The sequence below is a fragment of the Onychostruthus taczanowskii genome, unplaced genomic scaffold (assembly GCF_017590055.1).
Source record: "Onychostruthus taczanowskii isolate IOZ18803 unplaced genomic scaffold, ASM1759005v1 scaffold142, whole genome shotgun sequence".
Classification (NCBI taxonomy): Eukaryota; Metazoa; Chordata; class Aves; order Passeriformes; family Passeridae; genus Onychostruthus; species Onychostruthus taczanowskii.
The window spans coordinates 223,149-245,509 of record NW_024498597.1 but is presented as its reverse complement, the minus strand read 5'-3'; the positions used below and the strand labels follow the sequence as shown (position 1 = coordinate 245,509).

The 22,361-nt window shown below is 41.5% G+C and overlaps 1 protein-coding gene across 4 annotated transcripts in view; it reads left to right on the top strand.

The window, feature by feature from the left end:
* Positions 1 to 22,361, top strand: part of NDRG3 (NDRG family member 3) — a 65,485-nt gene that overhangs the window by 7,135 nt on the left and 35,989 nt on the right. For 3 of the 4 annotated variants that reach the window (XM_041398203.1, XM_041398197.1, XM_041398199.1), the window contains exon 2: positions 20,493 to 20,597. In XM_041398203.1, coding sequence (XP_041254137.1) covers positions 20,541 to 20,597 — 57 coding nt within the window. In that variant the 5' untranslated portion in view covers positions 20,493 to 20,540. Of the gene's footprint in view, positions 1 to 8,608; positions 8,691 to 20,492; positions 20,598 to 22,361 lie in introns of all 4 variants that reach the window. The other variant, XM_041398198.1, reaches the window with a different exon arrangement.

Genomic DNA, 22,361 nt, shown 5'->3' with positions numbered 1-22,361 from the left:
ATAGGGGGGGCAGTCTTGACATAAGAGAGTAAAGGTTTAAAGTATTTTTTTGGCCACACCGAGCAGAAACATTGCCCAGGTATTCAATACCTTTGGACACTTAATTTCTGTATTTGTAAGTGTTCTAAATAGACTTGGAGCTCGTGACTATCCTGCCCCTGGACTCAGTTGTGGGGTTGACCACATGAGGCAGGAGCCAGAGACAAGTTGCCTGTGATTTCAAGGGATCACAAAGTTTTTCTGAGCTTCTACTGAAATGCCCCAAACAACTCAAAGTATTTCCCGCTGCCAGCCAAGCTTCAGGAAGCACCTCTGTGTGTGCAAGCTCTGCTGCTCTCCAAAAGCTTTTTCTCTGATCTCTTCAGCAGCAGTTCAAATCTTAGAAAATAGAAAACATGATCATTTCTCCTGTTTCCAACATGCAGAAGAGTTATTGATGTGGAATTGTGAAGTGTGATGCTTGCAGTTGGAGAAGCTTTTAAAAATTTAACTTAAGGCCAGGTTGATTTTTGTTGTCCTGGTGTTTGAATATGTGCTTGTCTGGATGTATTGCGAGTGCTCAGAGGGTCTGTGACCAGACTCTTTTGTCACAGTAATTGCTGACTAATTTCTTTGTGGCTGTGCTCCACGGGAAGGAGCCATCTCAGGTCTGTGATGGTTACTCAGAGGTGTTACTGTTACTTGCCTTAAAAGTAGCTGGCAGTTCTGCAGCACTCGCTGTCATTCAGCCAGAGTACCAGTTCTCACCCCAGACCTGCAGGGAAGTTAAAAACCTTTGCCGAGCTGATTTCCCTGGGGACCATCCTGGTTCTTCTGAAATTCTGTGGTGGCATTCTGGGAAGCATAAAGGTGGAAGTGCAGGAATAAAAAATGCTGTCATACTTGCTTCCCACCCCCACCCTGGCTAAGCCTTACTTTCTGATATATATACTTTGGTAGTAAATGGAAGTTTTTTTATAATTTAGTGTTTTAATTATTGGACTGAATGATCTTAGAGGTTTTTTCCAGTCTTAAGGTCATACCACCTTTCTGGTCCCTCTCTGGCCTGAAAGAACAAAGTAGTAACAAAGACTTCTTATGCCTTTCTTAACCAAATGTTTTTTACTGGTTTTGGTTTGTTTGGTTGGTTTCCTGTTGATGTTGAGTATGTCTTCATTAATACTTTGTAAATGCAGAGGAATGTTGGCAACAGTTTCCAACAGTTTCCAAATTTTAGGTAGTTTGACAGTCCTGTATCCAGGTATTTGAGCAGTTCTTGAGATCTGGGAAACAACTGCATCAACACCAGAGCTGCCTGGTCATGTGTACTCCAGAAGCTTCACAAGAATAATGAATCCATCAAGCCCTTTGGAGAGTGATTGAGCTTACACTGTGAGAAATGGCTTTTGATGTGACATTTGGTAGTAATTGCCTAAATGAAGTGTTTTCAAAGGGAATTCTAGGCCACTATAATTATATGTATGCTACACTCACACCAGTATAAAAATGTCTTTAAAACTATTTGCAGAGCTTACCAGTTGGTTTCTCTGGAGGGGGTCCTGTGCCTGTTCCATGTGAATGCATTCCGTTTCTGGCAGTGGTTTTAGGTGTTAGAAAATTATATTTCCTTACTGAACATTGTTTTCCTTGGCAGTACAGTGACTTCTAGAAACATTTAAGAAGTCTGTTACTTCCCCTTTATTTTGATTATTAACTGTGATGTCCTGAAGGGAGCAGAATTTCTGCAGGAATTCCAGCATCAGCAGTGAAGAGCGGATGAGAGTGTGCAGTTCTGGGAGGCAGTGCAGAAGCAGCTTTTGGGAAGGGACAGTGAGCTGAGTGCTTGTGTCACTTGGGGCTGAGCTTTGGGAAGAGTCCTCAAGAGCTCATTTGATCCAAGGAAAAAACTTTCCTCTTCTTTTTTCCTTGTTTAAAACCATGTTTTGTTGAGGTTGCAAAACAAGCCCAAGACAGCCTTCAAATGTCAGCTTTGGAAATTGTGCTGCATAGGATTTCTCAGACAGATGGAGGAGACATCCACTGAGCATTATATTATCTTTTTTTGTCAGTAGTAGAAGAGTAATGCAGGTTTTTCCTTGGGCCTTACAAATGATAACTGCTTTTTCCCCTTTTTACTTTGTTTTATTTTTCTTTAACAAAGACAGGAGTTTCTTAACAATAAAAGTAATAAAACAGACAGAGAAGCATGTGCTCTCTTTCCAAAAAGGAAGAAATAAGAAATAGGATCAAGTCCCTTGTATGGTATAGTAAGCTTTGAAGAAATTCACAGTAGAATAGAAATGTGAATTTAAAACTGTGTATAAATGCAGGAGAAATACTGTCAGTACTTCATTTTCATAAAATAAGAACTGTTTAGGCACATATTACTCAGCCATTTAGGGAGGTTTCCAGAACATGAATCTCTCTGCTTTCTCTCATTGGTAGGTAGTAGTTGTTGGGGAAAAAAATTGGAATGGCTTGAAACACACTGCACCAGAAAGCTTAATTTGTTACCTGAGCATTAATTGTGTGAACTGAGAAGTGTTGTAATGCAGATGTCTTGCTTTCCAATAGTTTTATTCACTGATGTGATATATTAATGTTTTCTCAGGTCTCTAGTTTTCAACTGATCAGGTCTATGGACTGATTATAAATATGGCACTTATGCTGCTATTTTTATCCTGCCTCTGTGTTAAAATAAACTGCTTATGCAGAAGCCATCATCAATCACCTTGTTGGCCTAAAAATGACTTAAGCAAATACAGTCTTTGTATTCAGTAGGAAAAGCTCACAGAGTTTAAATCCTGATCTTTAAACATTTCATTTAGTGAAGTCTGAAGTATTTTTATCCCATTCTTAATCACTAGACTCAAATTTTCTTTTGTGTTTTTTAAGAAAACACCAAGGTTTCTGAGCAGCAGTGATTCCAGGGTCTGGGACCTCGGCTTTCAAGACTGGCACTTACCTTTCCATCCGTCAAGGGACTTGTTCCGTGCCCTTGGTCTCTGTTTGCCTGCAGCAGGGTTAGTAATCTGTGTGGCTCAGAGGCACAGGGAAAGCCAGGTTGTGGGGAGCAGAGGCTCCTTCCTCCCAGTGTCTTCTGGCGCCTCTGAACCCCTGTGTGCAGTTGCAGTAGGAGGGGGATTTCTTTCTCTTGTCTGGCCAAACACACAAAGCCTGCAGTGGTTTCTGAGCAGCTGTTAGAAAGTTCCATCCTTATTTTACTGGCATGCCTGCATACTCCTAACTTTTAAAAGATGAACAGTCACATCTTAACAATGACAGCTACTGCTGCTTCCTCTGAGCACCGGCCTTACCACAGTCACCCCCAGGCTGGGGAGAAGCTTGGTTGAGCGGTGCAGTGCTGCCTCTCTCATGCAGTGGCTAGGTGAAGAGCCATGACTTTTATTACTGCGGATTGCATAGTGGAAGGTAGAAAACAGCTTTCAATCAGTGATGGGTGAGGGTTCTATTTTCCTCCAAACTGGCTGCAGAGGCATTGCAGGAGAAGTAGCCTTGGAGCTTTTCCCTCTTTCTTGGTTTCTCCCCTGATTATGTCTTCATTTGGAGGAAAATCAAAACATTTAATCTCTAGCTGAGGTGCATATTTAACAGGAGTGTATCAGGTGCTACTGTATTGGGCTGCAGTGGAAATTGTTGGTCCCTTCATTAAATGCTAAGTAATTTCATGCTGACTCAAAAGATACCAAGAGAAACAAGACTGCTTAATCCCAATGTGTGGTTTGGTGAAGGAATTGTGGAAAAAAAATTGTGTTCCAGTGCTAAACAGGAGGTTCAGATAGATCAAAGAAACTGATCTCTGGCTTCACTGTATTGAGTAATATTGACATAAGAAGCATTACCTGAAGGGTCCAAGAAGACCAAGAGTACAGCCTAGAAAGACATCATGATGAACTTACTCAACTAAACCAGATCAAGCCATTGTTTTGAGAAGAAATGAATGCCTGCACCTATGGTGATTCCCTTGGCATCATAAAAGCTCTTGGACAAGGAGAGGAGTGTAGAATTTCTCTGCAGTGGATGGACACTTTTCCTCTTTGCAGCTCCTAGTGTAGCTCATATACGAATGGAGCAAATGGACATAAAAGGGCTAATTAAAAAAATAAAAAAATGTAGTCAGCTTGAGGTCAAGAGAGAAGTGTATGAGCATTAGATTTAAAATTATGTAATAAAATATTTTTAATGAAATTCCCAAATCTGGGAGTGGTGGGGGAAGCAGGGCATTATGTCAAAGGTTGCATAAACATTTATGAAGGTTTGTGGCAGCATTAAGGCACACTTCCAAAGAGAAACTGACATATCTCCCTGAGGAAGTCCTATAAAGCAGTAAAATCATATGAATAATCAACACTGGAGCTCATTATCAGCATAATCTGGCAAACTCTTGAGTATAAGAGAACTAGAAAAGAGAGAGAGAGGTGATGAGAGAGCAAAGGCATGGAATTAGAAGAGAGGAGGAGACATTAAATGGTTTAGGACTTTGCACCTCAGAAGGAAGCCACTGGGAGGACAAAGGAAAGTAATAAAGCTTTATGAAAGGGTGACTGGTGCAGGAGGTGAGAGAAAAATAACTGGCATTTCTGAGACCATGAGGACTATTGGGACATCCGATAAAAATATAGCTATCAATCAGACAGATGGAAGATCTCTTTTATACAATGTTTTCACAATATTAACCATTGCCAGAGGGTGATGTGGAAGCCAAAAGCACAGAGAAGTCAAAGTTAGAAAAAGAAGCTGAAGACAGGTGACATTGATTTGTATCAATAAGCTTACATTATCATAGTTAGCTCTGAGGAAACATGAAAAAAATCCTGTGGCACTAAGTGATAGAGTAGCATTTTAAATTCATCAGTGAAGTAATGCAGCTGGACAACAGCCCCCACTGTATGTGTACAGTGATGAGCTCTGAATTGCTTTTCCAGTCAGAGGCAGAACTGGGGTTTATAATAAGCAGCTCTATCAAAGTATTATCTCATTGTTTAGAAAAGCAAATTGAGGGTTAGGTGCTTGTGGAAAAATAATAGTGATCAAACTAGGAAACAGTGGTGTGTAAGCTCACAGTGCAGCTGTGTTGGGAGTGCTGCATGAGTTCTAGTTCCATCGCTCTCAAAGACCCAGTGAAACTGGGAGAGATTCTGAAAAGGGTGATGTGAATGATCAAAGGTGTGTAATGAATTCCTTGTAAAGAATGATAAATAGATCAAAGCTCTCCAGTTTCAAAAAGATGCCTTTGAAGAGGATATGATGGAAGTACAGTCTTAGCAGCATGGCATGTATGTGAACCCCCATTATTCACTGTCTCTTTTGATAAAAAAACTAAGACCACCAAATGGAAATAGTGGGTTGCAGGCTCAAAACAAAGTAAGATATTTCTAAAATGGGAGCAGAACCTCCTCCTTTCTCTTTGGCATCAAGTGTTTAATCTGTTGGAACAATTCCCTGGATTTAAGCTGATTTATACTGCAGTTAACACTTCATCAGAATGCTGTTCATGGGGCTTTGTAAGCTTAGCTCTAGAGCTCTGTGCACAAGAGAAATCCTTTCAAACGGTGGAGTAGGTATATGCAGCCTGGCAGGCTAAAACGGTCCCTCTGATCAATTTTCATTGGGAAAATCGGTACAACTTCTCAACAAAATATTGTAATACAAATACCTGGTCAAGGCAAGAAATACCAAAGTCAAATACAGTTCCTGCAGCTCAGGACATGCAGCCTTGCCTTGCGTCTGGTGTTTTCAGGTTGGGTTTGGAGTATTAAAATGTCTGTGACAGCAAGACCTAATATACCCTCTTTGTCTGACCATTAGCTGGGATGGTGGCACTTTTTTATGCTGTGGTGGTAGTTCCAGCTGCTTCTGCTACAGAAATAATACGACGTTAAAATACCAACCAGTTGCAATAGCGTTGTTTTCGGATTGCTCCACAGGAGCTAGAAAAGCAGGTGGTTTTGGATTCGTGGAAACTGGGTATGGCTTCAGTGTACAGGTACTATTGATTTATTAAAAAAATCTGGGTATTGATCTAGTACCGATATCCAACTGTGACGGACAAAAACTCTCTAACAGTTTAAAGTTAGAACGTGTATGTTTATTGTGACGCTGGGCAGCATGTGGGATAACTCCCAAATACACACATCAATTTACAGGTGATTACAGAGTCCTTTTATCTATACAAGTATTGAATACCCAAAATACAAATACATATTCACAACTTTGGTACATTCCATTCCCCACTTCGTGTGTTAATTAGTTCAAAAGCTATTAAGCATTCATAGTTTGTTCCTTGAAATGGGTCGGTGGTCCCTTTCATGGGGAGGGGTCCCAAAATGAGGAAGTAAATGAAGTCTTCCTCATTCTGACCTTTCTACCTTTTCAATGCAAATATGACAAATGAACCCTTGGTAGAACTCCCATTCCCTGTCTTCACTTGGTTTCAGAACAAAGGAGGCCCCCAATTGTCTCATGTTCCTAAAAGCTATTTGTCAGGTTTCTATATTCTTCATTATAAACCCAGCTAACCAAACATTGTGTTGACAAGCAATCAATTATTAGTTAACTACTAACTCCTAACTTCATCAAGGCCTACCCATTTATTTTAATTAATTCCAGTAAAGCTTATCTCTAACTAAAATCTTAGCTCCTCTAAAATTTCTAAATTCCTTAAAGTTTATGTCTCACTATTTATTTGTGGTTTGTCACCTGTGCTTTGTTTTGTTTCTTGCAGTTTTAGGCCGATTTAGCACCTTGCTAAACATTTATTTAGTGAATTATAAAGACAAACTTCACTAACTTAAACTCATAAACTACTCAAGTGACCTGTGCTTTTGAGTTGTGTTTAACCTCTGCTCCTGACCTGCAGAAGTGCATCTAGTCACAGAAGCATGTCATTATTTCCAGTTCATTAAATAAAAGCTATGACCTTCATCTGCAAATCCTTGAGATATTTGGAGTTTGAAAGAGTAGGGAGTGGAGTGGTGCAGTCTTCTAGTATTGCTGAGCTAACCCCTCATGGTAGCTTGTGTTAGCATGTTGTCCCAAGGTCCTTATGTCTCCTTGGGGACACCTTGCTCCTGAGCAGGGCACGGCTGTGCCCAAGACTCAATCTGACTCTTGAGGTGCTGAGGAAATGTTCAGCGGTAAGGTGAGTTACTATCATTTTACTTTTAAAGTGTTATTGTTCCAGAGTAATTGTATTACTGAGGTTTCATGGATAACTAAATCCTGTGCTCCGTGGGTGCTTTCAGACCTCTCCACTAGTCAGCTAAAGCTCATTAGCTGAAATTGCTGTGGACGAGGCTCAAAAGAGTACCCATGCTTTGGTTCCCTCATGGTGGCTTAAACAAATGTGATACTCTTTACAGTTGGGTTTGGCACCTGATTGTACCACAACTCACCTGACTAATACTGTTTTTCTTACATCTGCCATTACATCTGTATGACTGCCCTTCTTCAGAAGATTTTAAATATTTTCTGAGGATTTTTTTAGAAACCCCAACTACAACACTGCAATACTGGACATGGGGTATGTAATACAGCTGCCATTTTCCAAAAGGATCAGGAAATGAAGCTTGGAAAGGGAGGAAAAAAAGAGTAATGTTGGAGTAAATAAATTCAATACAGAAGTAACTAGGGCTTTCATTTTATGTCTGAGACGTCTGCATCAGCTTAAATTCTGCTTAAAGGTTTATATGGGAGAAATGTGCAAGTAATGTTACGGAAAGGAAATACTACACCAAGTCAAAGTATTTGATATTTTCTCTCCAGGTGAGTGTTGGCAAGCCAGCCTGTCTTTAGAGAATGTTTTGTCAGGCTTTTTTATGGTTGAGGCTGATGTTCTTATCCTTGCTATTTGCCAAGAGCATTGGAAAGTTCCTTCTCTGGACAGCGTGTGTGGGCAATGGGAGTTGTGACCACTCAGAGCTGTTCAAATGGTCTGTCAGAAAGAGTTTTTGATAAAGTCTTCAGAGTGTGTTACTTTATATTGCATATTTTGGGGGATTTTTGTAATAGCAGGGTGAAAGAGTATTCTGTATATAATAGGTCAGGCTCTTGATAATTTTTGTGACTCAAGGAAGGCATCACAAAATTTCATGGGTGAGGCTGCCTTACTGTTTTTCTGCAGCACAAAGTGTGAGAATAAATAACTTCTGTGTTCACAAGGAGCAGCACTGTTTCAGTGCACTGGGGAAGAAGCTTCTACAGGACTCAGGAGAGACAGATGCTGCCTGAAGTACAGATGGGTGTACAAGCAAAGGGGAATTACTGTCAGGTGCTCTTCTTTTGCCATATCCTAGACATTTGCTCTTGATCTGAATCAGACTGGATGATACACTACTCATCTTGCACAGTTCTTCACATGTTCTTTTCCTGGAAAGTATTGAACATTTTTCAGAGTTGGCAATCAATTTAATATTAAGCCTGTTATTTTGATATATTAACATCTGCCCTGAAAAATTTACCAGGAAATTAATTTCTGCTCCAACTATGCCTTTAATGTGAAGTATCTAAGTTGACTCCTTATTCATTATAAAAAGTTTTGGAAAGGGAATTTTTAAATTCTTCTGATGTGTTCATTTTCATTTTTCTTTTTATTCTGTGATATTTTCAGGTTAAAAATCTCATTGATTATACCACTTGCAGCAAAGGAAATTCCCATTGGATAAAAGGAAACTACTTTTGCAATGAGAATGGTATGTAATGCTAGAATCTACATCCTTAGAGATTTGAAAATGTGTAAGGCCTGAACAACTGGATCCAGCTTTGAAATTACTCTTGCTTGGAGAGTAATTGCTCTCCAGAAACCTCTTCCAGCCTCCATGGTTCTGCAATTGCATCCAGGTCCCATAAACAGAAACCTTGCCACGTTCTTGCTGTGCTGTCCTTACCTGCAAAAGAGGCTGTGAGCAGGCTTCTTTGAAACTTCCTCTTAATTCTTAATTGAGGAACTAGTTTTAGACTTTGGTGTAGTTAGCTTTTTCCTTCACTGTTGCTTTGGTGTGGTACATCCTCATCTCATGCCGATTTCTAGGGAATGAAATCAGGAACTGCTCTGCTGTAACCAGTCTTTCTAAACACGGAGGGGTTAAACATGAAACCTACATGATGGTCCACCTTTATTCAGGACTAGAGTATTAGAATTACATAGATTGTATTGAGATCTTCAATTCGTTTTGAAACAAGTAAAACCTCTGTGGTTTAACATCTTCAGGGGTCTGTTTACAATAACTGCATGTCCTAGTTGGCAGTTGCCCTTGGGATCATGGATTTCCATCATGAGATATGTGATGTGAAACTGTCTTAACCTTGTGAATGTTTGTTATATCCCAAATGTACCAAAACGAATTTCACTTAAAAGGCACCAGCTTAACTTGCACTGTTGCTTCTTAATGAAAACTAAACTCTGAGTTGATCTAACCCATGGACTTCAGTGTGGAGAAGTTTGGGTGAGGAAAAAAGAAGTTATTGCTTTTACCTGATAGATACTGCAAGCAAAAGCTATACAGATTCACCTTACCTTTCTAAAAACTGCTCTTTTTTTGGTATGAGTTGTTTACCCAGTTCAGTACACACAGTAGATAGCTTCGGTTTCTGATTTTGATCACTCAGATTTTAACAGGAATTGGTGTGGGGGTGAATGAGGAAAGGGAGGGAAAGAAGGATGGAGAAAAAGGGATACAGAAGTTCTGTTAGCATTTTAGGAAGGCAAGGGCTTGGATCTTACAAGTATAGGAGGATGTGCCTGCTGGACTTTTGCAGATCTCAGGCAGTAATGACCAGAGCTTTTGCAGGAAGAGTTCAGCTCACAAGAGCCAGAACCAAGGACATCTACTGGAAATCTGTAGAGAGCAAATTGGGTTTGGGTGAACATGGAACCTGGTGAGTAGGTCAGTTTCCTTCTTAGACCTATCTGACAAAATTTGGGAAGGCATGTTTGGTACAGAGTGCCATCTGCCTTTGGCTTCCAGCTGCTTGCAGAAAAGCATTCTTAATCCTGTGAAAAACATCACTTGCCTTCTAATGGTATTTTAGGTATTTGCTTTATATGCAGTTTTATAACTTAACTTCAAACACAAGTCATTCTTATGAGTGATGTTTAGCTTAAGTACCTGGAGCTTTCTGTCCTATGTCTCTGTTGTATTTGTGCAGGTGTTTGCAAACTGTCCCTGTAATTTGTAAGGGAGGATGCTTACAGTGGCTGAAAGAAACTGTGGTCCATTGCTGCATCACAGAATCACAGACTGGTTTAGGTTGGAAGGGACCTCAAATACCTCATTTCAACCCCTTTGCCATGGGCAGGGACACCTTCCACTAGACCAGGTTGCTCAAAGCCTCATCCAACCTGAACTTGAGCACTTCAAGGGGTGTTTCTACCCTCTGTGAAGTAAGACATTATTACCTGGTTTATCAAAAGACTTCTATCCATTTCAGAAACTTACAGCATGAAGGTCCATGCTGATGTGTACTGTGTATTCATTTACAGCCCTAGTTACTTGTATCCACAGAGCACCATGAAGACTCTGGTGAGTTTGTGATTATATTTCCCTACCCTTTTGTATGTGATCCTCAACTTAGACTGCAGGATGTGGAGGCAGTTCCAGAGGTCACTACATGTCTGGTCCTCATTATATGAGTTGGTTCTAATGTTTATGTGACTCTTTCAGCTCACTAAGCCAGCAGAAAGCTGGCCCGGCAAAAAGTCTCTGTTACACCTGCTCATGTTGCAGTCAAGCATGCCAGACCCCAGGCAGTGTTTTGGTCCTGGCAAGGGGACAGAGCAAAGGAGAGAGCTTAAGGGTCTGGGTTTTCTTTCAGAGGCTGTGAGGTGAAACGCTAGTTTCTCTGTATGTCCTGAAATAATAGCCTACAGCAAGGCAAATTGACAATATTAGAGTTCTGTCCTATGTTCTGTATACACTCTAGATGGATTAGATTTATCATATCCTGAAGCTAAGTGCAGGCCCCTGCATATCATTCGGCAGTGTTATGAGCATGTACATTATCTGCTCCCTGATGCAGCTGAAGAGTTAACACTGCCCAGACACGTGGTTTCTTACAATCCAACCTCAAATTGAGATACTGGACAGATTTAGAAAAAAAGATGGCACACAAGAAGCCTTTTCATCAGTCAGTTCACTCATCCAAATGAAAGGTGGTAGCCCTGGAAAAAACACATGAGGGAGAGAGTAAAGAGATCTGATTTGCCATGTTACAGCATAATCATCAGCCTGGTGCAAGGGAAGGAGAGGTAGGAAGTTCTGTCTGGTGTAGGGAGGGAGGACAGGAGCATCCCTTTTGGCAGAAACTCACAATTGTTTTAAATGAGTAATGAAATTACCTCCTGAATTGGTCCTGAATTGTCTGTCCTGTATCCATTACTGTTTTTAACTGTGCTAAGTGAAGTTGCCTCTCCTGGCCAGCTTCCTCAAGAGGGACATGCAATTCAGCCAGACATATACAAAGATGTGTTCTGCTTGGAAGCAAATTCACAGACTGGAAATGATGGAAGGAACAGCTGTGTGGCAGTCGCAATGAGTCTGAAGTAATGGCACCGATACTTGAGAAGGTTGTCCTTCAATGACACAGGTTGGGCTAAAAAGGAAAGAGCTTGTTCTGAGAAGCTCAAGGAGCAGTACTACATGCATAAGAGGATTATTTTGTAAATTAAGAAGAAGCATATCATAAAAATCTTATTTTAGTAATTTGTTTTTCATACAATGTGGTCTTAAAATTTGTGTCAGTCCTGTGAATGCCCCTTTTGCAAGCAGCCTGCAGCTGGAGCAGATTAAGATAGTGAAACTGCATCCGAGACTTATGTCTGTCTTCTATGTACTTTGATATTCTTATTAACCATCAATATTGAACAATATGTATTTGCTGTGCTAAAACTTAGGGACTTTTCCATGTCCACCATGGTGGATAACTTAGAATTGGAGCTGTTGAAGTGTTCAATCAGCTTTTGCCTGGAAGTATACTACTTTCTGATGGCCAAAATAATTTTTTTCAAGTTTGAGTGAAGAAGAAAAGCTGCAAAGACACTAGAAGTGATTTAGATGTACATACATGTACAGCACAGTGAAAGGCAGTACATGTATGTGTACAGCCTTTCAGCTCTTCTTTACCTGAATGAGCTGAACCAGAAGCATTTGTGTCTTCTTGGCTGCTGAGGAGCAGAACTGTTTGTTCTTCCTGAACTTTGCACGTGTCTGTGATGATTTTTAAGTTTGGTTTATCCAGACTGCACATATATGTGTGTGTATATATATATATATATGTATATATATTACACTGTTCATGCCAAGAGATCACCTTCACAAGTGAACACATTACTACATTGGGTTTAGGTTGTACAATTTATATATTTGGGTGAACACAAAGTTTAAATAAAAGTGTCTCTACAAATTTTTTCTTATGCATTTGATTTCAATATTTTTCTTCTGTCCCAATAGCACCCCACACAAACTAACTAAAAATATCAATCAAAATTGCATTAGAAAATATGAAAACTGAGGTCTAATTATTTTTTTTAGCTATACATTAATTTAAATACCGGTTCCTCACAGACAGCAAGAAGGCTCAGTTTAGTGGAATGGTTATATTATGGAATGGTTTGTGTTGAAAGGGCCTTTTAAGTCCACCTTCCACTAGATGAAGTTGTTCCAAGCCCCATCTAACCTAACTGCAATTTAGTGTTTAGTAACCTGTGAAAATGCAACCTTTTCAGTAAGATAAATAAAATGCAAAATCAGCATTAAATTTCAGTAAATTGAAATGTTGTATTTAATGATAAAAATCATTGCTCAAATCTCATTTAAACAGATTTCCAATCCACCTTGCTCTGGAATGCTTTACTTTGCTCAATGCAACATTTGATTAATTTCTTTCACTTAAAATGTGAAAACACAGTCAATTAGTAGGAAGTATGGCTGAAATGAAGCAGAAACAAGCTTGAAAATAAAACTGCAGAGAAAACTGAAGGATCTGGTGGAAAGCAGTCAGATTTCATCATAAGCTGCTTAAAAGCATATTCCCGCTGAAGACAACATTTTCCCTACTTGCCATGGGTGGGTGTGTGCTGGGGAGCAATTGAGTTCAGCTCACAGTGAGTGCTGAAGGATGGGGACACAGGACAGGGAGGAGATGGCAGGAGGAGGAGGTGCTGTGGATTTCTTGATGGTGACAGTGCTGATTGTTTTGATTTGGACAAACATCTAGCCAAAACCCTCAAGAACCCTCACCAGTGCCTGGTGAGTCCCTGGGTGGGACCTCCTGAACTACAGGGCTAGTGGAAGTAGTTAAGCCAGTACCTGTGAAAGCATCTTGGAACAGATCCATTTGAACGTGTCCTTCACCATGAAACTGGCAAGAAGGGCTCTGTAGTTTAGTCTGAGCTGTGTGAGCTCTGACACGGGGTAACACCAGTGTTGCTTTAGTGTGATGCCACTGGGCAGGAAAGGGCTTAGAACATCATGTGAATAATGTGACTTGTCACAGCTACAGCTGGTCCGAAGCTGAGCAGATAAATTTGGCCATAACAAACCCATTTTGGCTAGCCTAGTTTGTTATGGAGGTAAATAAGACCCTGCATGAGGCAATGGTAGGTTAGATTGGAACTCGAGCTGGGGACCCCAGCCAATCCCATTCAGCCCTGAGTGTAGACATGTCATTGGCCAGTGGGATCTTGACCACTCAGACGTTCAGCTTGGGAATTTTGAACCCCTGTAAAAAGAGGTGTCCATCAGCAAATCTTGGCTGTTGTCGCGTGCCCTTTGGTGTGCTCAGTCGTGTGCCTGTCTCCGAAACTGTGACGTAGTAATGACTGCTGGTAACGTCACAGCTTATTTCACTGGCAAAACCATTCAAAAGGGATACTGTGATCAGAAGAGACTCTGTTTCAAAGGCAATCATTTGCACAGTTTTCATCACAGAAATTTCTCATTCCAGTTTATACCCTGGGTGTCACCACTCTAAAACTTCTTGGACTGTCCTGTATAGGGGATAGCTCAGCAAATAGTTCAGTGTTTTCATGGGCACTGGTCCAGGTAATGTAAAACACTTTAAAGACTTTTGGAGCATTCTTGCTTAATCAGCAATATAGTCAATGCCTGTTAATTCAGGCAATCGGCAGGAACAGTGTCCTGCTTGCTGACACTGTTCCCATACTGCCTGTTACCCATAGCAGTATGACATTGCTTTTAATTAAAACTGGATTCATCCAGAATTAATGAAAAGCTAGGCACAGACCTTTTCTTTACAAAACCATTGTTAAATGTAGGGTCTTGTTTAAATAATGTAGAAATTATATGCACCAGCTGACATTTGTGTCCTAGGTGTAGCTCAGATTCCAGGGATGTAAAATCATGGCTTAGGAAGCTGCTGTTGCTTTGCTCAAGTGCAGTGATGCCTTAAAGAGCTAGGAATAAAACAAAACACTTTTGAGACAATATTAGAATAGGAGGTAATATACTGGTCTTTACTGGGGGCTTCCAGGGGCAGATATGGAAAAATACCAACCCCCACGTAGGATGAATACAGCTTTGTAAGTTTAGCAAATTAGCATAATTGACAAGAATCCCCAATTAGAAGCACAAGTGATGAGGTAATTCCTCCCTGGTTCTACCCTTTTCTGATTTCTCCCCCTCCTTAGATAAGAACTAAACTTTCTTTATGAAAATGTATCTGGAAGAGCTGGTTTCAACCTTGGCTCCCAGAGAGTCTAACCTTGGGCCCCCAGGGCTTGGAGCCTTTGGAATGTGTTTTGTATTTTTGCCTTTCAGGGTAGGGAGGAGTACTGGAGTTAGCTAGGAACTATATAACTGTGCAACAATAATCTACAGAGCTACAAATATATATGAAGGAAATATAAAAGCAAAAATCATTTTGGCAACAGCGGAACCTGGGACTGCGCTGGTGAAGCAGAACACAATTTCTTTCTGTAGGCACGCAGTTTATCTTGGAGGTGGAGCACCATGTGGCACAGTTCCAAAAAGACACACATGAGCTGGAATGCAAAGTGAGCAGCCTTGGAAAATATTTTGAAACTGAATTTGTGCCCTTTGCCTGTTTCTCTGGAAGTTTACCATGTCAGCCAGCATTTTAGTATAGAAAACAGAGTAGCCTGTGCAGGTTTTGGGAAGCACAAAGCTGTCCAGAGGCTTGCTCAGAGCAGAGGAGCAACAAACCAGGAATGCCCAAGGGTCTCAAGGCCCATAAATGAAAATTAGCTGAGATCTATTGGTGTGGTTCGTTTTGGGTGGGGGGCACCCCGGGGTGTCCCCGGAGGGCCCCCTAGGCTGGGAGTTGGCTGGCAGCAGCGGGCAGGCAAGGAGACTCCACACAGCTTCTGAGGGTGCTGATTGATGAGGGTTTATTGGGGGTCCCACCCCCGGGAACAGCATGGTTACTGAGGGGGGAGGGAGGGGGAGTGGGGGAGGAAGGCTAAGAGAGGGGAAAAGGCTAAGAGAGCGACTGGGCTCACTAGCACAGCTTGAGAGGGAGATTGAGGTGGGCGCAGAATCAGACTCGGGCCAGTGGGATTACAGGTACATGATGGTTCAGGGCAGGACCACAGGCATAGGATATACCATACATTTTGGGGGGTGCGACAGAGCACACCGTTTAAATAAAATGCAATACTATGGCCTATATGCCAAGACTGTGGTCTGCCTGGCAGGCTGAGGAGCCCTGCCAGGCAGCTGGTTTTCCCATCTGTGGGAGAGCAACGCAGGAGGCACAGGAAGTGGGAATCCTCTTATAAAGAAAGGGAGAAGTTGCAGTGGAGAGTTACACAGCAAAATGGCTCAAGAAATACATGCCTGAGCAGTAAGCCTGCAGACCATTGATAGTGTTTTTTGGTTCTGGCATGGGCTGTAAATTGTGGGTTTGTTTCCATCTGCCTTTGCATACCTGGGAGCAACAATTCAGCTTTCCATCTTAGATGTAGCTGGCTTGTCAGGGAGTGGTTCTCTGGAACCTTACCCAGATTGTCATGGCTGTGAGTCCCTAGAGAGGAGCTTCTTCAGCTTGCCTCTGTTTTCTGCCAAATGAGAGAGCATAAGTTTAGTTACATTTAACGCCATGTTTTGTAGCATAGCTTGACAACTGATGGGTGTGATTTTGCCTCAGTGTGGTTAATATACAAAGTAAGAATGTAAGTGGCTATGGAGGTGACACATTATAAGCCATAGTCAAATTGAGGTGAAAACCCAATAATTTTAAGCCTCTGAATGCAAGGTTTTGTTGCACTGAGTTCCTAAATAGTGTGGAGAGATTGTACCTCCATAAGAAAATAGATTTGAATTCAAGATGCAGCTCTGCAGCTCTTGCAAGTCCTAACCCTGCAGGAAGCAGTTGTGCCGGGGCTTCAATGACCGGGAAGCAGAGCCTCAGAACCTACAGATACCGCAGCTCTTGGTGGGTCCAGCCTGTAGTACTCATGCCCTTGACTACTGAACTTAACTCCCGTTTCTTTCTTTGTATATTGAAATGATGTAAATTGAGAGCAGCCTTGTGTTAGAGTAAACATGCAAACACATATTTAAGATCTTATTTATAGGCAGATGGTTTCTTTCTGGGGCTCGCCTGCCTTGTTTTTTTGTAGCCTTCTGTCTTCTGCCCTGATTCTAATCTCTGTGCTTAATAATTCACCACATCTTTTCTGGTTCTTGTCTTACTGGTTTTGAAAGAACATAGAATCTACTTTAGCCTTTAGGAAACCTTTGGAAAGGGATAGAGAGTTTCAGTTGGGGGATTTGAGTGTATTTATAGTAATATATAAATAGAGGCAAGAGGAATACTTGCAAAGCAGGTGGTACTGGGCCATTTATAGGGAAAAAATTATGATTTATACATGGATTTTTCTGCTTTGCCTGTGGCCTGACTTCTACAAAAATCTTTTCAGTGTTATGAATATTTATGCTGCTTTGTTGTGGTATTTTAAACTTGCTTTCAGCTTGTGAAATGACATGTTTGTCTCTTTAAATAACAGGAGGAATGGAGGGAGAAAATTGGCTTCTGGGCAGACAAGTCTGCAGAGATTTTACAAGGAGTCTTTAGCATGATTGGAAAAGAGGAGAGCTCAGCTCACCAACATCCCACCCTTTCCTTTGCCTCTGCACTTGGAAATATGCTCTACAAAGGTCCCTCTACTACAAAGCATCCTCTTTTGAGAATTTTTGAGGCTTTTTTTACTCAAATGTGCCCATTTGCCATGTTTCAAGCCAAAACACGTTGCTGTTGGCATAGCAGGGTGCTCAGGTGAAGTTGTGGCAGATAGTCATAGAGCTAGTAGATTTTGTGCTGTAATGAGAAATTGCCCAGATTTAATCTAGGGCAATCACAATGAGCTTGCTAAAATCTTGGGAAGAGGAAAGTACGTGCATCTGCCAATGGAATACCCTCTGACCAGATTAAAATGAAGTCCTGAGGCTGTGTCAGCCATTTTCTGGAGAGCTCACCAGTGAGTGGATTAGGAAGAGCTGGTTCAGCAAGCTAAAAAAGCTGCTTGCAGGGAGTGATGGTGACCCCATGTGCCTTTTCCTTCAAAAAGTTTCCAAAAAACTTTACAAGCCAGGTTAATAAATATAGAATCTAAATGTTTAGAAAAAAATCCGCCATCTGAGGCTGTGCAGTTTAATCTTTCTGTGTGATTTTGCTCTCAGCTGAGCAGCTGTCAGTGAATTCCTGGCTCACCTCAGTATTTGGGCCCCACTGGAGGGACCCTTCCTAATTACTTCTGGGTGAGAATGTGCTGTGAGCTGAGCAGCTTCCCAGGCTGCCTGTGCTGCAGGCTCTCTGCAAAGCAAGTCTCTTACTCTTCTGTCCCTACAGAGGTTTTCACACCTGTTTGAACCCAGCTGGTGTTAAGGAAGGTTGTTTCTCCTGTCTCAAGGAAGTTTCACATAAATCTCAGCATCTAAATGAGCAGCCCTTTTTTGTTGCTGTCCATCTTGCTTTAAGGAAGGGGCAGCACATATTGCTCATTATGGCTAACAGCAGCTTGCCCTAGAGAACTCCCTTCCCTTGAGACAGCATTTGGAGCAATAGTGGACTAGGGAGATAAACATCAGATTAATTTCAGAGTTGCTTCAATATTGCTTATTGTGTGCACTGTAGTCATATCTGGAGACCAAGTATTAAATCAAAGCTGATGAGATAAATGCATTTGATAATCCTTGCTTTTTATTCTTCTAGGTTTTTATTCTTCTCATATAATAAATGATTAACAATGTAGTGCATGGGTACAAAATGCATGTCTCTCCTTCTCTAGGTTTTCACACTTCATGGATGTGCTTGTATTGACAGCAAACAGAGTACCTGGGCAGATTTGTGTAGGATGTATGTCAGGCCTTTCTGCGACTTTGTATAGCTCAGGGGAAAGTAGAAGAGATATCTGCAAGGCTGTAGCAAAAGTTTCTTTGAGCAATCTAATGCAGAGCAATTGGTGCTCTGAGGTGTTCTTTGGTCAGCCACAGGTCAGTAGAGAGGGCTTATTATACTGGTGTCCTTCTCTGTAGACTTTGGTTGGGGCAGAACCCTAGGTTCAGGAAAACTCCCACATGGATAAAAACCCACAGAGAAAGGTGGCTGGTGTGTGCCCAGTTTTTCATTCCTTTGGGTAGAGTGGACAACTTCTTTGTCTCTTGTGTGACCCCCAAGAATAAGTATGACCACCTTGCTTGCCACCAGTAGGTGTCTTTTCAAAGGAGCATAAGAGAAGGGATATGCTCTCCAACTAATGAGGTGAAGGTGGTCATTCTAGTACTGTGTCACCTGTCTGCACCTTATCTGCAGATAAGCTTTGTGATGCTTGTTTGAAATTCCTTTTGTGCCTGTAACCTTGTGTCATGCTGTTCTGGAGAGAACCTGGTAGATGTTGAGCTCTTGATCAGTCCCAGTAGATATGGCAGTTGTAATTCCTTAGTAGAAATATTTTTTTATTCCATTATGTCTTAGCAGTATGACAGTAGAGAGCTTTCCTCTGGGGCTTACAGTGCACTACATAATGGCTCTTGCTCCTCTTCTGAATAAGAATTCATTGTGGAGTAAGGGGGTTGTTGCTGGTAGATTAACTGATTTCTTGAAACTCTCTACAACTCTACTGTATGTTTTACAGCAAAAAAAAGCCTGAAAAAGAAAAATAATTGAGTTTCCCAAAGCAAAGGAGCTAAAAGAGACATATGTTCCTGTGGCTGATTTTCAGAAGGAAAGGCGTTTTGTTTTAATTTGTTTTGTGCCAGACTGGCTTCAGCTCCCCCCACCCCAGGGGTTACTCCTAGCACAAAGGTGAAAGGGTGCAGCTTGCACAGCATTTGGGGTGAGGAGGACCCCTTCTCCCCAGCATGTTTGTGTTGAATTAAGGTGGATGGTGAACACAATTTTCTTTTTCCACACTTTTTCTTCTGTGGTTAGTAGCCTGTAATATCTTAGACAAAAAATTTGATTTGTGACGGTATTCAAAAGTATTTTCCTGGCACACTCAGCTGATGCCTAGGAAGTCCACTACGTGCTTATTTCTATTCCATCAAATTAAGTTGATGACTTTGTTTATTTCATCTGCAGTAATAGGTACAATTTTCCCGAACAACCAGGTAGTCCACACCATCAGGTGTGATCATCTTTTGCCAGAGCCCTTTTCATGTTGCTTGCAGGTGCTTGCACTAGAAATCTTCTGTCTGGAAACACAGCTAGAGTGTCTAGAGTAAAAATTAAATGCATTGTAAACTCAGCCATATTATTCCTCCACCTTCATTGCTGTATTTATACTCGAAGATTTCTCCTCTGGCTCTGTGGCAGCAGCAATTTCCCATGAACATATGGCAGTTTCTTATACTGTTGATTAAATTTTTTTCTTTCCTTTGCTGACTCTGCACCATCTGATAGAGTGATGGTTTGGGCTGCCAAGCTAACAGTGATGTCTGCACGTGTTTCACTGGACCAGCACTATCTAGGGTGATTTTTATATCTCACCTTGTACAGCAAGGGCTGCCCTGAGTTCTGGACTCTCGTTCTGCCAGTGAGGAGCGTGGATCTCCACACCTCTGTCTCCTGTGCATGGATGTGGTTTTGGCTCTGTGTCTCAGGAATACAGCACAGCCTTGCCTTTGGTGGCAGAGTGCTGGGGTTTGGGTATGTAGGGCATGGCAGGGGAAGTCAGTATTAAACAGTTTTTCACTCTGCTGATCAAGTAATTTCCAGTTCATTTCCAGACAAGCTATGCCTGAAATACCAGCAATGCATGGAAGTAGATGCAGTTTCTCACTTGAAAGGCCTGAGCTTTCAGGGGCAGCTTTCAGTGGGCAGGGCAAGGAGTAACCAGACACAGTGAGAGCAGCACAGGGTTTGCCTTCTGCATTTACAGGTGCTTTGTGTTGCATCCAGAACCAGCTTCTTCCAGGCTTAATTTGAAGCACAGACAAGTCTAATGAAAAATCTCTCAGCGTTCTTTGATTAGCATATCTTGTAATGCTGTTTCTAACAATATGCCTTTGTTTCAGAATCCCTGTTTGCTGCTTTGAGGATTAATTGGCTCTATTTCCAGCACAATGGATGAACTGCAGGATGTTCAGCTGACAGAGATCAAGCCACTCCTGAATGACAAGGTAATGCTGGCTGCTGCTTTGTCCTCACAGGTGTACTCGGGATGACTTTGTGTCTGGCAAGGAGCCCTAGCTGCCAGAATCTGTCCACAGATTGAAGTACCTTAAGTACTGAAACCCAGTAAATTCTTCCCCACTCTGGTAATCTGCCACCACCCACTCTTCCAAAGTCTCCAGGAAAGACAGACCACAACAATTCAGGTAATTTTGGAGTCCTGGCCAAACAAAACATCGTGCCTGTACTGAGGATTTGCAAAGGTTGGACAGCAGTTGGAAAGGTGATCCCATTCCTGACCTGGTGTAGCTGTAGAACCTCTAATAAGTTTCTCGTTGTTAGAGAAGTGCTGTATTATATCCTGGTTTTTGTTTGGTTGGTTTTGGGTTCTTGTTTTGTTTTGTTGTTTGATTTTTTTACTTTTATTTTACCTTTTTTTTTGGTTGAAAATATTCTGATTAAATGATCCTTTAGTGTTTTGACCCCTAAAACAGCCCTGCCTCCCTGGATTTAGTAATGGAGAGTAATTTCCTTTTAATGCCTGCAGACCCCAGTTAGAGCAGCCCAGATTTGTGCAATACTGAGACTTTGGAAAATCATTGTATTGCAGTAGCTGTTTAAGTCTTTCACTCTGTCTTCTGTGGGCTGGGGAAGAGCCATCTGAGCTTAGTGGATTCTACCACAAACTGTTGTTGAGAGTACCTAAGTTCATTACAGGCAAGATCTAGCATCTTGCATCTGCAAACTGTGATTATGAGCAATGTGGTTTGGTCACTTTCCGTAGCTCGCAGCCAGGTCTGATGGTGTGGGAATGAGTTCCTAAGGCTTTGCTGTTTGATGGCTGATGATCAGGAGGACCTGGCTTGTGCTGCCGAAGGGCTGTCTGTGGTGGTTTGTCCACTCACTGTGTGCTTGCAGAAGACTGCATTGTCCTCCACAAATTGGGTGAAATCTCTGGAATTCTGCTATGTTTTAATCTGTACTGATTAGTTTTTGCTCATTTCTTTAGTGTTCTAGCATATCTGGTTTTAGTATTTTTAGAAATCTAAAACCTCAGATGAAATCTGCAGTCCAGCTGCCTGATCTGACAGACTAGTGCTGACTACTGGGCTTCCACCATTTAAAAAAAAAAAAAGTTTCCTGGAAAGGTGAGTCTTGAAAGTACAAAATCAGTGTAGATCAGCAAATAAAATTATGGAATACAGACTTTGAGGGCAGTTTGTAATTTCAAAACAAGAGAGAAGACAAGCTTCCTAAATCCAGTGGCCCAGATCTTGCTCATGATTCTCCTGGGATTTTCTGTGTTTGAACTGGGTAGATTGCCCTTGCTTCAGTCAGCTGACCTAAGTAAGAGACATTGAGGCATGCCAAATCAAAGTGGTTTTCACTTAATAAGTTTCTAGTCTTTCTCTAAAGTATTGCCTGGTCAGTCCCATCCAGTTCTTGCTGTGGTGTCCATTGTGGTTCAAATGCAGAGTTCTCATTCAAACAGAACACCAAGTGGTATTAACCAGGGTGCAGAAGGACACACAGAGAGTGATTACTTCTTTGCTTGACTCAGTGTTGAAGTTACAGGAAATATGTAGTATCTCAGTAGGGAGAAATATGAAAGGTAGCTCCAGAACCATCCTCAGTACTGCTTGGGAAGAGAAGTATGCTGTGGCTCTCCTTTTCACACTTTTACCAAAATGAGGGCCTCAGGGAGCAGCCACCTCCAAGATCTGGCCCTTATTAAGGCTTTCAAGCTTGAGATAATACATGTACTTTTTAGA